This window comes from Antennarius striatus, chromosome 20 (genome assembly GCF_040054535.1).
Source record: "Antennarius striatus isolate MH-2024 chromosome 20, ASM4005453v1, whole genome shotgun sequence".
NCBI lineage: Eukaryota > Metazoa > Chordata > Actinopteri > Lophiiformes > Antennariidae > Antennarius > Antennarius striatus.
This window is the reverse complement of record NC_090795.1, coordinates 9078798-9091521: the sequence shown is the minus strand read 5'-3', so window position 1 is coordinate 9091521 and position 12724 is coordinate 9078798. Positions and strand designations below refer to the sequence as shown.

Below are 12724 nucleotides of genomic sequence, written 5' to 3'. Positions count from 1 at the left end.
TACAACATTATATCTAAGGGACAGGAGGGAATTTCTAGTCAGTTACAATCAGGAATATAATTATAAAGCACTGGCTGGTAATATCCCAATAGGTGCGATATGCTACCTGCGCTAATGGGTAGATGGACTGTGCGTGGTTCTGGTCTCCAGGCTTGTTCTGTTCTGTTGAGGACTCTCGTTTGCTTTTCCTGCGCCGCCGTGATCTTCTGATTGGGTCACTCTGCCTCTCCTCAGCCTCGCTGCTGTCTCCCATCACCTGTGGATGAACAAAAAGATTCATCCATGAAATGTTGTGAAGAGCTTCAATTTAGTTCTACCTGATACTACTAATTCACAACCTTTCACAGGGAAATAATGAATTTTTTATTCCAAATTTTTATCTATTTCAGATAAAACCCCTGATTATTGGTGGAAAAAACATACAATATGCATTTTCACAACTTTTTTGGCTTGTGATGCCATAAAAAATATTTACTGATACAAATGTTTACCATCACTGCTATAGAATTATAATACTGTATTTAAATAGTGACAGTATAAATATCCTCCTTTTTACTTGATGTATACATAATCATGTAGATTTCAGTGTCTAACCTGCTAGATAAAGAGACATAATGGTGAATATGTCAAAACAAAATTACAAAAATGTAATATTAACATTAACTTATACATTCCAGAATAATCAAAACCTTTCATGCATGAAGACTCGCCTTAGGGTTAAAGTTCACATCCAATGCCTCTGCTTGGAGTGCATGTGGTGAGAAGTTGTGATGAAGGTGTTGTGGGTAAAACAGTTGGTGGTGAGGATGAAGGTGTGTGTCCGGTGGTCCTTTCTTCCTCTGGAGGTTGTGAGGCGATTTGCGTGGACAGGCAGACCGCACAGATGAGGCCTCGGAGTCCGAATTGACAGTCTCTGTGTTGGTGTATTGGCCAGATGACGGTGATGTAATATGAAGGTGCTGGGTGTACGTCCACTCCGGATCGTGCTGCGAGTCTGTGTAGTAAGTTTCATCAGACAGTTTGCGGCGAAACTGTCGTAGAGCCGCACCCCAGCCGCCTTCGTCGTCCTGCTCCGAGTCTGATCCCATCTCGTCATAAGCGGAGACGACGCCGGACTCTTTTTCCAACACACTGAACACCAGGCTCTTCCTCTTGGTCAGCAGGCTGGGCCGAGAAAGCTGCGAGCTGTGCAGAGCGAGCCAGTTACCGTCTGGGCTGTGGAGCACCGAGGAAGCACCTGGAGGAACATGTTTAGAGAGTTTCACATTGCTACCTGAACTAGACTGATCTAATTCTTACACAGGAATGCTTTTAGAGTCCCACATTAATTCAAAAAGACATTTTAATAGTTTTTCTTATCATGAAAGCTTCATCTATGGAAACCTGATGTCATGCAGTCACAATCACAATCCCTCCAAATCAATGAATAGACCATTATCTATTATTTTTTGTATTTTATGTAGGTAGTTTGACCTGGGGTTTGGATGTACAGTAACCCACTCTGCTTGATGTACAATCTAAACTAGTAAACATACAGACTGCAGAAAAAATGTACTCAACAATAATTTGCATTTACATTAGCTAATCTTTCTGCAAAGTTAATTATATTTTCTTTTCTAAAAATGAAATAAAACCTTGGAGTTATTTATATTGGTAGAAGTAAAGTCAAATTCATTTTAAGCATTTTTTTTATCACAAGTTAAGACATGGTGCCTGTTATGTACAACATAATTACTTGAAGTCATACAAGTCCGTATAGTATATCAATAATTGCATCGGAATCATCTTCAGGACCAGGATGAGCTGCTTTGCTGTCTGACATGAAGCACCTTGAGTGTGATACTTACTGGAGTTGTCCAGGCGGTCAACACTCTTCCAGCTGGGGAGAGACGTGGCTTTTCCCTCTCTCTTCAAAGAAGTGTAGTCTTGCAGGCCAATGCCCACCCCGGCACCCTCCTTCTCTGGGGAGTCGTCACTGGTGAGGGAGAAAGCTGACCGAGAGCGCTGCGAGCAAAACACAATAAAACACAGACCCAGATGTTTTGTTTTTTTAAGCGGACTCTTGGGACAGACCAAGTCAAAAGTGCTTCAGATTATCACCTACGTCAAGGAGGTTATCGCCATTTGTCTTGTTTGTTTACTGTTCTGCTCTCTTTCTAGTTACTGCTTAGACAGAGGCATCAATCATTCATAATATCATCAGATTATAATTACATAATAAAAAGAGAGCACTTGGTTTGTATGGCTCATCCACTGTATGTACAAATACTAACATGGTAGCTGCAAATCAGCCTTTAGATCAGCAGGTGGGGCTAAACGGTAGCAGAATAACTGCAGCAGAGGCTTCATAAATCAGCTCATGTAAGTATGTTTGTGTATTTATATGTGTGTGTGTGTGTGTGTGTGTGTGTGTGTGTGTGTGTGTATGTGTGTGTCTGTGTGTGTGTGTGTGTGTGGGAGGGTGTTACAGTTTGTTTTGATAATTACAGAAGGTTGGTTTTGTGAAATATCTCCGAAGTTTTGACCCCTACTTTAGGTTTTTTAGTAATAATTTTTGAAAGACTAGGTTTTGAATTAAGCATAATGTTTCCTCCTCTATATCCAGGATATTGCAGTATGAACAAGACATACTCTGTCAAATGAAACGCTGGTTCTTACAACGGCTGGGATGTACCCATGAGATTACCCTGAGGATCGTTGTACGGCATTAAATTTGCCCACACGGTGTCTTAATGTGTTTGCAGAGTGCTGATAAGAAGAGCCCTTCCTACGCTGTGTCACAGAACTTTGATCTTCTGCTGAAAACAGATCGGTGAGGCCCAGAGAGCATGACGCCTTGCTTATACATGGGACCGTGACAAATCTGTAGTAGGCTGAACTGTTGCTAGGTGTGAGAACATTGATGAGTTGTATCTGACTGCATGTGGAATAAATGTTTGTGTGACTGGCAGCCAGTGTCTTATCATCACATGATGTGCCCTTTTCACCAGCCTTCAACATTTAGCAACAACAGCATAGATGATGCTTATTTCATTAATTTTCTTGAAAACAAAGATGAGACAATCGGTAATTGCTTATTTGAATTCGGGTCATGGGTTATGCTGGAGCATATCCCATATGAGATCGGACAGGAGGCGGGGTACACTCTGGACAATTTGCCAGTTTATTGCAGTACCGCATGGAGACAAACACTTAATTTATGGTCAATTTAGAGTGGCCACTTCACCACCATGCTGGTGCTTCTTAAAATATAAATATGTTACATCATAATGAACTACATAGATAGGGACAAGCTGCTTCTGCAGATATAAAAGGTTCTCGCTGACGTAATGAAACTGATTTCTTAGATATAAATATAGCAAATCCTGTTTGTTAGGAATGTGGTTATACCTGCTGACACAATAGTTTTGTTTTGACAGTACTGAATATAGTTAACATTTCTTCTAAAGAGTTTTGTCCAGGGGACTTACCCAGAGAGAGTAGGAGGTCTTGAGGGGGTCCTGTGGTCCTTGCGAGGATGCTTGAGGCTGAGATGGAGAGGGGAGTTCACTGGGCTGGATCAGAGACTGAGGCCAGACCAAATCATACTCAGTTTGCATCTCTGAACGTTTCCTCCTCTGGATGATCTGAAGAAGAGAGCGGTGGGAGGAGGTGAACGAGACTGAATCGGGAAGCTGCCAGGCACGGTCATGGTCCTAAGCTATCGCTTTCTTCTTTTTTCTTTTAAACATAATGTTTATTACAAAATCCAGACTAGAAAACAAAAAATTCAATCACAAAAGTATTTGTTTTTTAGAATTATGCAAATGAAATCAAATTCCATTAGAATTTTCATGCACTATTATTCACACAAACTAAAACCAAAATGTCAAATACAAGATGAAGTCTAGCTTTATTTTTACCACGTAATGACATCATAGAAGGTGAAAGGAAACAGGCAAAAATAAAGAGCTCCTAATAAATAGATAACGGTATTCATTCATTCATTAATCCCAGACGAAATTGCACTCAATCAACCTACTTTTTGCACAATGGTCGTAGCGAGTTCCTCTATGAGCTCCTCTTTGTGGTCCCTCAGATACCGAGCCTCATTCTGTTTTTCCTGCACGAGCACACACACACACACACACACACACACACACACACACACACACACACACACACACACACACACACACACACACACACACACACACACACACACACACACACACACACACACACACACTGTGAATTACCATGGGGCAGTCTGTGTAGACGTCCTAGCCAAAAACCATGACTGCATCGTGCTGATATGGAGACCAGCAGCGAAGCAAGAGAGAAAAATACGATGAACAAAACGGGGATAGAAAATATTGTGAATGAAGGTCAAATGAAAAAGAGAGAGAAAGAAAACGGGGAACAAAGGGATGTCTCACCAAGCTGTCGCTGAACTCCTCTGCCTTAGTGATGGCTTCTTCTATCGCCTCTTCAGCAACGCGCAGGGCGACTGTGAGCGTCTCTGCCATACTGTGTCCTAACACCACACATACAGGTATAATGAGTTCATAGGCATTACAAGCTCAGCCTGTCACCCTGGTTCAAACACCATTCATTCCACTGATTCATGCACTGAGGGTGACAACCCATCTAAGATCAATTTGAAGGCTCACATGAAAATTAATTTGATATTATCTTTTATTTTTCTTAATGTTTGGTGAAATATTTGACAATTGTACTCATACTTCTTCTTGGCCCCGGAAAGTCTTTAAGAGAAACAATTTGAATTTAGAGGGAAAATTGAGTCTTTAACGGAACCGTCTAGGCTCTGAAGTAGACATTGCTTCTGTTTAAAGGAGAACATCAAAGTCTGTTTACCCATTTTGAGGAGTAGAGCTTCATTTATGCTCTTGGGGATGAGGGCAACAATTTTGAAGGAGAATGGTACTAGAATTTACCAGTTACTACCATAAAACATCTCTCTCTGCAATGTCAGGTTGCATTCCAATTTTGATTAGGAAGAGGAATGCATGGAGTGAAAAGATGATGTCAGGGGTTTTTCTTCATCATTTTGTATTTTTTGAGGTTGGGAAAAGCAAACAGAAAAATGCATCGAGCTTCTAGACTGATCTGTTTACTGTCAAGACCTGACCTCTCATTATAAATGGTGGACAGGTCTGGACTGTTATTAGGAAGCACAAAATATCCAGAGACATTGGACTGTTAAGTAATTACAAGTCATATATCACCCAAGAAGGGGAAAGAATGCAATTAGGTCAATGTTAAATACAGAGTTGAATCAAAACCAAAAAATATTGGTTGTTGTGATTACAATTATTCCTAGTGTTCCCCTTTGAGGCAAAAGAAAAGTTTGAATTCTTATTCATGCTGTAAACAATTCAGGATGAAAGAAAAGTAAAACAGTAAACATAAAAACTCCCATTAGTCAGGTACAACAAAAAATAATGCCACATGTATAAAATGTCCAGCTCAGAGCTGCCATTATGTTAATGGTGGACTTTTATCATTGCATAAAGGAGGCATAATTGCAGACAAACAAATTAGCTTCATTATCAAGTTGGAGCTATTTGGTTGTGTGCATATCTATTGGTGTGTGTGTTCATGTGTGTCTGCTGTGTAGGAGGCAATAATTTTTTTCTGTCTCGGTGTGTGTGTGTGTGTGTGTGTGTGTGTGTGTGTGTGTGTGTGTGTGTGTGTGTGTGTCTGTGTGTGTGTGTGTGCCTTTGTTTAGGGGTTCTAGTTATATCCAGCGGATTGATGTTTGTGTGTCCATGTGACTTAATCAGTGTTCCCTTTAATGACCAAAGGAAGATGTTGCTTTAGTGCTGCTGCACTGATGTGTCCACACAGCACTTTGTAGTTTAAGGAAACACTTTACAAACAATAAAAAGCTCAAATTTGAATGAAAATCAACAAAACACACAACAGTGAAAACATACCTAACTTAGCAGGCGATAACTGTAGAGTCAAAAAGACTGTCGTATAATTGTGCATCTGCACCACTGTAAAACGGCTGTTCATCACCACATCTCTTACCTTCGCTCTGTTTGTAGAAAGAGTCGCTGCCACAGATACTGCCATCATTGTCATTGCCTGTGCTTCCCTCGTGTACACTGCTTTCTAAAGAGGAAGAGACAGGCTTCAGATAAAAGTCGTCAAAGTGACGCATGTGACAGAAATGCAAATATCCTACCATGTAATAATGTTGCTGCATATTCCCCTCATACTGCTGCCACATTAAAAATAGGTTACACTGTGCACAACGCCAGTAAAACCCTTTTAAATGTATTCCCAGCTGCAGTTTGTCATCTTGTCTATTGTATTTAGTTTTGTTTTTCTTCTTTGTGCCTTTCCCTTTTGAGCAGAAAAACAAAAAACAGAACAAAAAAACCCCAACCCATGTTATAATTCCCTTATGCCATTCAAACAAAATAAATGCCGGGACATTTATCCTCAGTGCACATAACCCTCAGCATGTTTTTTGTCAAGTTTATTTTTAGTGTCTTGTGAGTTAGTGTTATATTTGTCTATATTTCTAATAAACTTCAAAATCTAAAGCTACAAAAGTGAATGTGAGCCAGAATGAATACTTTGATAATATTTCTTGGACAGGTCTATTTAAAGAATCATGCAGCCCAGACAAGGTGTGGAGGAAACAACATTGAAAACCACATCCAGTATTTCCCGAGTGGACCAGAACTCCTTCTATACATATACTCTTTTGTGGTCTCCATTTAATGTGGATTTCTCATTAGTCCATCTGCCAAAATAAAGAGTGTATTAAGGGTCATACAGATTACTAAGCACACAAACTGCTGGTGACTGAGGGCAAGTAGCACTTGCCAGACCACAGTTGAACTAAATCTTAGTGGTGAGAGGAAAATAAAGTCCTCTCGTTGACCACGTGTCAGGTACATTCCAACGCAAGAAAAAGCATAGGAGCTTCCTGACTCCATTTCTACCTCTGGTCATCACTTCCGCTGATTCCCATCCAAAAAACATTTAAAAAAAAATCAAAATCTAGGCATTGTTCCAAAGCTTCTGCTCTTGCTACAGACAAAACACAAACAGAAGAAAACTCTCTGACTCCTGCTATCCTTGCCTCGGATGTTAATCTAGTCAACAGCATCCTGTTACTGTGGATTCTTGCTGAACACACAGAGACAGGCACATCCTTGTGGTGTTTTGGTGCGAGTCTGGCTTCAAGGAGCCAGGGCCAATCACCAACGTTGCCAGGACTAAAACGTCTCACACACACACACACGCATACACACACACACACACACACACACACACACACACACACACACACACACACACACACACACACACACACACACACACACACACACACACACACACACACACACACACACACACACACACACACACACACAGCCAGCATTCATCCATTCCTCAGTGTTGCCATTCGGTGCAGACTTCCTGTCTCCTAAACGACTGTGTTCCTGTAATACACACATGTTGTGTACAATTGCATCAGACTAAACACTGATTTAAAAAAAACAAAATGTCTTAATGAGCCCAACACATGCAAATAAACAAAAATAGAGATCCTGGTTTATTTTTTTAAACATGTACTAAATCATCTTTAACGCCAGACACTGCTCTTTGTAAAGCACTGAGACATTTTAGTGGCGGGTGTGTGAGCCAGCACCGACAAACTCTGTCATTTCATCACTCACATGTACTCAAACGCTGCAATTCAACCTCAAAAGTCAATGTTTGATCTCCCTTTACACGTCTGGCTTCAAGCAGACACTGCCTCATCAAACACTTCACCCACAATGTTGGCATTTGGTTTTGTGCTGCCCCTTGTGTTAACAGGCCAAGTTCTTTCAGTTGCCAGACGATGTAACAAGCTCCTGAATCATTACACGCTCTACCCGTCCTTTACTGTCAGAGTCTCTGTCTCTGGATGAAACAGCGCTCAACAGTTCAGTACCTTCCTCGCTTAGTTAGAGCTGAATTATAGTTTCTGGCAGTGTGGAAGCGGACAATAGGTGGGGAAATTACCTGCAGCAGCTCAGGACAATGTAGACACGAAAGGACTGATGTCAGAGACAGGTGGGTGGGCAACACACACACACACACACACACACACACACACACACACACACACACACACACACACACACACACACACACACAAGAAGATAATACACAAATAAACAGACTACGGTAACTCCTTTCGACTGCGTTTCATGGTGATTCAAACTGAGCCAACACCAGCTCAATACTTCCCATAAACTAACTGCAACCATGACAGGCACTGAAAAGTGTTATTTAAACATGACACATTACACAAAACACACTTTTTTGTGGCCCGTTTAACGATGTCCCAGATATGTCTCTTGCCAGTTCCACCTATTAGAACATATTTTCTGTGAAGCACCATTCACACTTGAGTCCAACTATGACATTAACTTGTCTTTGCAAATCTCCTCTAGGAAGGAGATGCACACGCACACACACACACACACACACACACACACACACACACACACACACACACACACACACACACACACACACGGATCTGATTGAATAAATTATCTTTGATATGATAATCATCAATAAGAGTTGATGCCATGTTGTCATTTTGTTAGTTATTTTGTAATATTCATTTACACATGAAAAGACAGCACTGACACACAGCTAGTGTGACACAACAGCTTGAAGCGTTTGTCATTAGCGAGCCCTGAATGGCACTGCTGCTCTGTCCTTACGGGGTGATGGAAGTTCTGGACGTCTGTCATTACACTCCTCCTTAGTCCAGCTGCATTTTCTCTCCATGAAACATCTCACGTTTTCCCCCTCACAGTTTGCCATTCCTGCTCAATTTCTCCATGGTAACCACACAGAAAACAGCTGACACACTTTCATACCACAAGTAACTATGCAAATGTGTGTTGCCAGTTGACTGTATTACTTTTCTGTGAGCAAGAAAGTGCATATTTGTATTGAGATTTATTTTCACATCGAACTGCTTTATTCTCCAGCAGCTTTGTCAATGACTAATGTGCAAGTTCAGGAAAAGGAATTCATTATTATGCTGAAAGTTAGCCAACTTTTTTTTATTACACTGGTAATCAAAATGTTATTGAATTCTTGCCGATGTGTTATGGTCAGTGTGTGCTTTGGAAGCGTTAAAGATATGCTGTTACAGAGCACTTCCTTATTTCACTCATTCAGGGTTTCCTGTACTGTGCTACACATACAAACTGCATGAGATGCTAGTGAGTCACATGAAGTTGTCATGGTCCAAACATGTGTTTTCACCTACTAAAATGTCTGAAATTATTTAATGATACTGCTGTAAACACCCGTGGACCCGAGTCCTTCCTGTGGTGTTCATGAGTTCATCATTTTGACCAAAGACAATCAATATTAGCCTGTTTGTCGTAACACAAGATTTAACGTGCTATAATTTCTAAAATACTTGTAAAGTCAAACATATTGTGCCATATCACAACCTGCTAAACCTGCTGTTGAGCTGGTCACTTAATGCCACTGACACAATTTTCATCAAACCAGCTGGATCTGGTGAGTGTCAATGCCCAGGTGGGACTTTTATGGCTGGTTACATGCTGGACAGCTTGGATACGTTCAAAACTCTGTGTCTGGCCCCACTGGACATGGAAGACGTCGAGGATGTGTATATCTTCACCTTCATGACAATTGGGATCACAGCATGGGGTTTGGAGTTTTCATGCTGCGTCGCAAGCCGAGAAAAATGGCAGTACAACAGACGGGAGTAAAAGAGGATTGTACCCACGCTTTGCAAGCAATGGCCAAAGTGCAACCCGCAAGCAAGGAGGCCGCGGCTCTGATGCTGAGTGATGCCACGGCCAGGATGAGTGACCGGCAGGACGAGGCCAATGCTCGGTTCAAGGAAGACATCACTTAAAAGCTGGAGAGATTAGGAAAACGTATGGATGCTGTGGCCAGGAACCGCGATGCTGACACTAGTGACTAAGAGTGAGGGCAGACACAGACTTCAACATTATCTCAGCCACACAAAGCAAGAAATTAATTTCCATAAAAAAAGTTTTAATCCACCTTGAACTGGACCATCTACAGTTTTATCCCGTACCAGTCTGGAAGGATACAAGATAAATAAATCCCTGCCTTTGATGGCTTCACTGCCATCTTGACTGTAAGAGTGAAAGAAATTTTTCATTGTACTGACTGCGTTCTTTCAACACCCATACAAAGTGATGTATGCATAGTTGAAAAATATGACTTGATTGGACAATTTCACACCAAACACACAAGAAAATCTTCTGTTGTTTTGCCAGCAAAACAACAACTTAGCTTAATCCATGTGGAGATGAAGAAATTGCATCACAAAGACAGAATAGGCGAAGAGATGGAGAAAAAAAAAAAGGAGTGTATAAATAAATGAGTCAGTAAAGCCTCGCTTGGATCTAACATTCCTGAAGTGCCAGCAGCAGAAGGGGGAAGAATCCAGACGGATTCTGTTCAATTACAATGCAGCATCTGGCAGCATAATCAGTCGTATAAACAATGTCCTCAAAACAACGGCTGAACAGACAGCATGTCTGCTGACATGGGTAAGACTCACCTCTGCTGGACTGTCATCTGCCAGGAAACCTCCTGCCTGTCACCGACTCAAGTGTTGGATCTGGATCTGCATTCCTTTGGTGTCCCCATATGGATCATTACTCACTTAGGCTTTGCAGTCTATGTATTCAGTATTTTGTCGTCACATTTGAATATACTGAAGAATCAATGACCAGAGGGTGTATTATGCAGACCACTGAGGCAATGTGTGCAGTTTGGCCCTATAAATAAAACAGATTTGATTGCATTGTGAGAGGCTGTGGAGTCCCGGAATGTGTGGACAAACCCACACTCAGTTAATTTGTCTATTCTTTAAGAGTTTCAATAGGACATGATAGGACATAACAGCACTCCTATGAAATTATTTCTGCATTTTATTCATAATAATGACCGTTCAGGTGGTGCTTAAAACATTTACAAGCATGTGTGTGTTTGTCTGTGTGCAGAATTAATTGGTCCCAGGGTTAACATGGCCTTTAATGCTCAAATGGTAAAGGTGGAATAATGAAGAAGGAAAATATCTCCACTAATTAGAAATAGCTTTTAGAATTAAATTTTTGCTTCTTAAAAATGCAGAGCCTGTCACCTGTGGGCTGCTGCACTTGTTCCCAAAAGGAGCAAGATTGGGATAATCCTTCTAATAATTGAACCTTGGAGGAGGCAAAGCTACAAAAAAGACCTTTAATGCTACTTAAGGCAATAAGAATGCTTACAATGCAGCCAAGAGAAAATTTCAAGACATAAACCGCCATCAAATGCAAAAACAACCATTTTACAATGATGAGAAATTAAAAGGTCAGCTCTGGACTGGTTAAAATAGTTTTGCTTTCTTTTGATTCCAGCAGACAGAGACATTATCAAATTATCAAACAAATACATGTCTAATCTATTCTACATGTTTTACCCCATATATGCAAAGATGACCTAAAATCTAGCTGCTAAAGGTCAGAGTTTGTCGCCTGACCTTCATTCTACACACACTGGTCCCTGCAGGAAGGCAAGCTGACATGTAGATATGGCATCACACATAAAGAGTCAGTTACATTTTGGACAACAATGTGACCCAAACTGTGTGGTTGTTTTTAGGCAGCAGTAGCTTTGGACTCCTGTTTAACATTCTGTTCTCCTATCCCTGTAGTCAGAGGACTGACCTCAGACAACAGAAATGATCCAAGAAGAGACAACAAAGCTATTAAAGTACTTGAGCCATGTTAATGTAGGGTATCTTTAAATGGGCTCTAGTACATGGAAAACAACTGTTTCAACAGATCAGGTGATTCAGAAGGTTCTCCTACTTTGCTACTGAACACTTCTTAGCTAATTTTAAGAAGAAGAGGAAAAACAAGAAGAATCAAGAGCATCGTTCGCATCACAAGAAAAGTCATATCTAACCAAATGTAGTTCAGTGATGAAGGTTATAACAGGTTTCTGTCTCAGTTATCACACAGTAGTAAGAAATGAAATGCAGGAAATCTCACAACATTCATTCTGCTTGATAAGTGTAGCATTCAGGCAAAATCCTAACTTTTTGATGGAGAGTTGCAGCTATGAAACAACACTGGCCTCAGCTTTCATGACAGCGTTTGTACTTGTCTCCACGGCTGGAAAAATGTAAATGAACGCGAGCTTCATAATCTGACCTTGCATACAAAATAGGAGCTTTGGATCTGGTTCAGCATAACAACAGACATACAAACAAGAAGACCAAAGTCTAAATGAGGACTTCAGATTCTCAGCTATGGACTTGAGGGCAATCAAATGGAGGGTGAATCTTAATTATCATGGTTCTAAATGTAGCATAATGGTGACCATGATGGAGAAAAACTTCAAGTTATATCACTCTGAAGAGGGACGTTTCCACCTTGGAAATGCAGTGCTTATTTGTGCTGATTTTATTCACAGCTTTAACTTACAGCAGTAACACAGACACAAAGCTAAACCTACACGGCATGAAAACACAGGCACACACCCACAGCACATGCTGCCAAGAGAATAATGTCTACCATTAGTTAAGTGGAATTTATGGCAGGCTTGGCATACTGCCACTGCATCCCAATCCTAGATAAGCAGAAGAAAATGAAAGGATAAATGAATGATGGTCAAAAAGGTTTTTTCTTTT

General features: G+C 40.8%; 1 protein-coding gene across 1 annotated transcript in view; it reads right to left on the bottom strand.

Moving 5' to 3' along the window:
- The window catches only part of myripb (myosin VIIA and Rab interacting protein b), an 85234-nt gene that overhangs the window by 9154 nt on the left and 63356 nt on the right, over nt 1-12724 (bottom strand). The window contains exons 4-10 of the mRNA XM_068304001.1: nt 6037-6120; nt 4419-4516; nt 4022-4102; nt 3471-3626; nt 1848-2004; nt 711-1237; nt 107-256 (exon numbers count right to left, since the gene is read on the bottom strand). Coding sequence (XP_068160102.1) covers nt 107-256; nt 711-1237; nt 1848-2004; nt 3471-3626; nt 4022-4102; nt 4419-4516; nt 6037-6120 — 1253 coding nt within the window. The remainder of the gene's footprint in view (nt 1-106; nt 257-710; nt 1238-1847; nt 2005-3470; nt 3627-4021; nt 4103-4418; nt 4517-6036; nt 6121-12724) is intronic.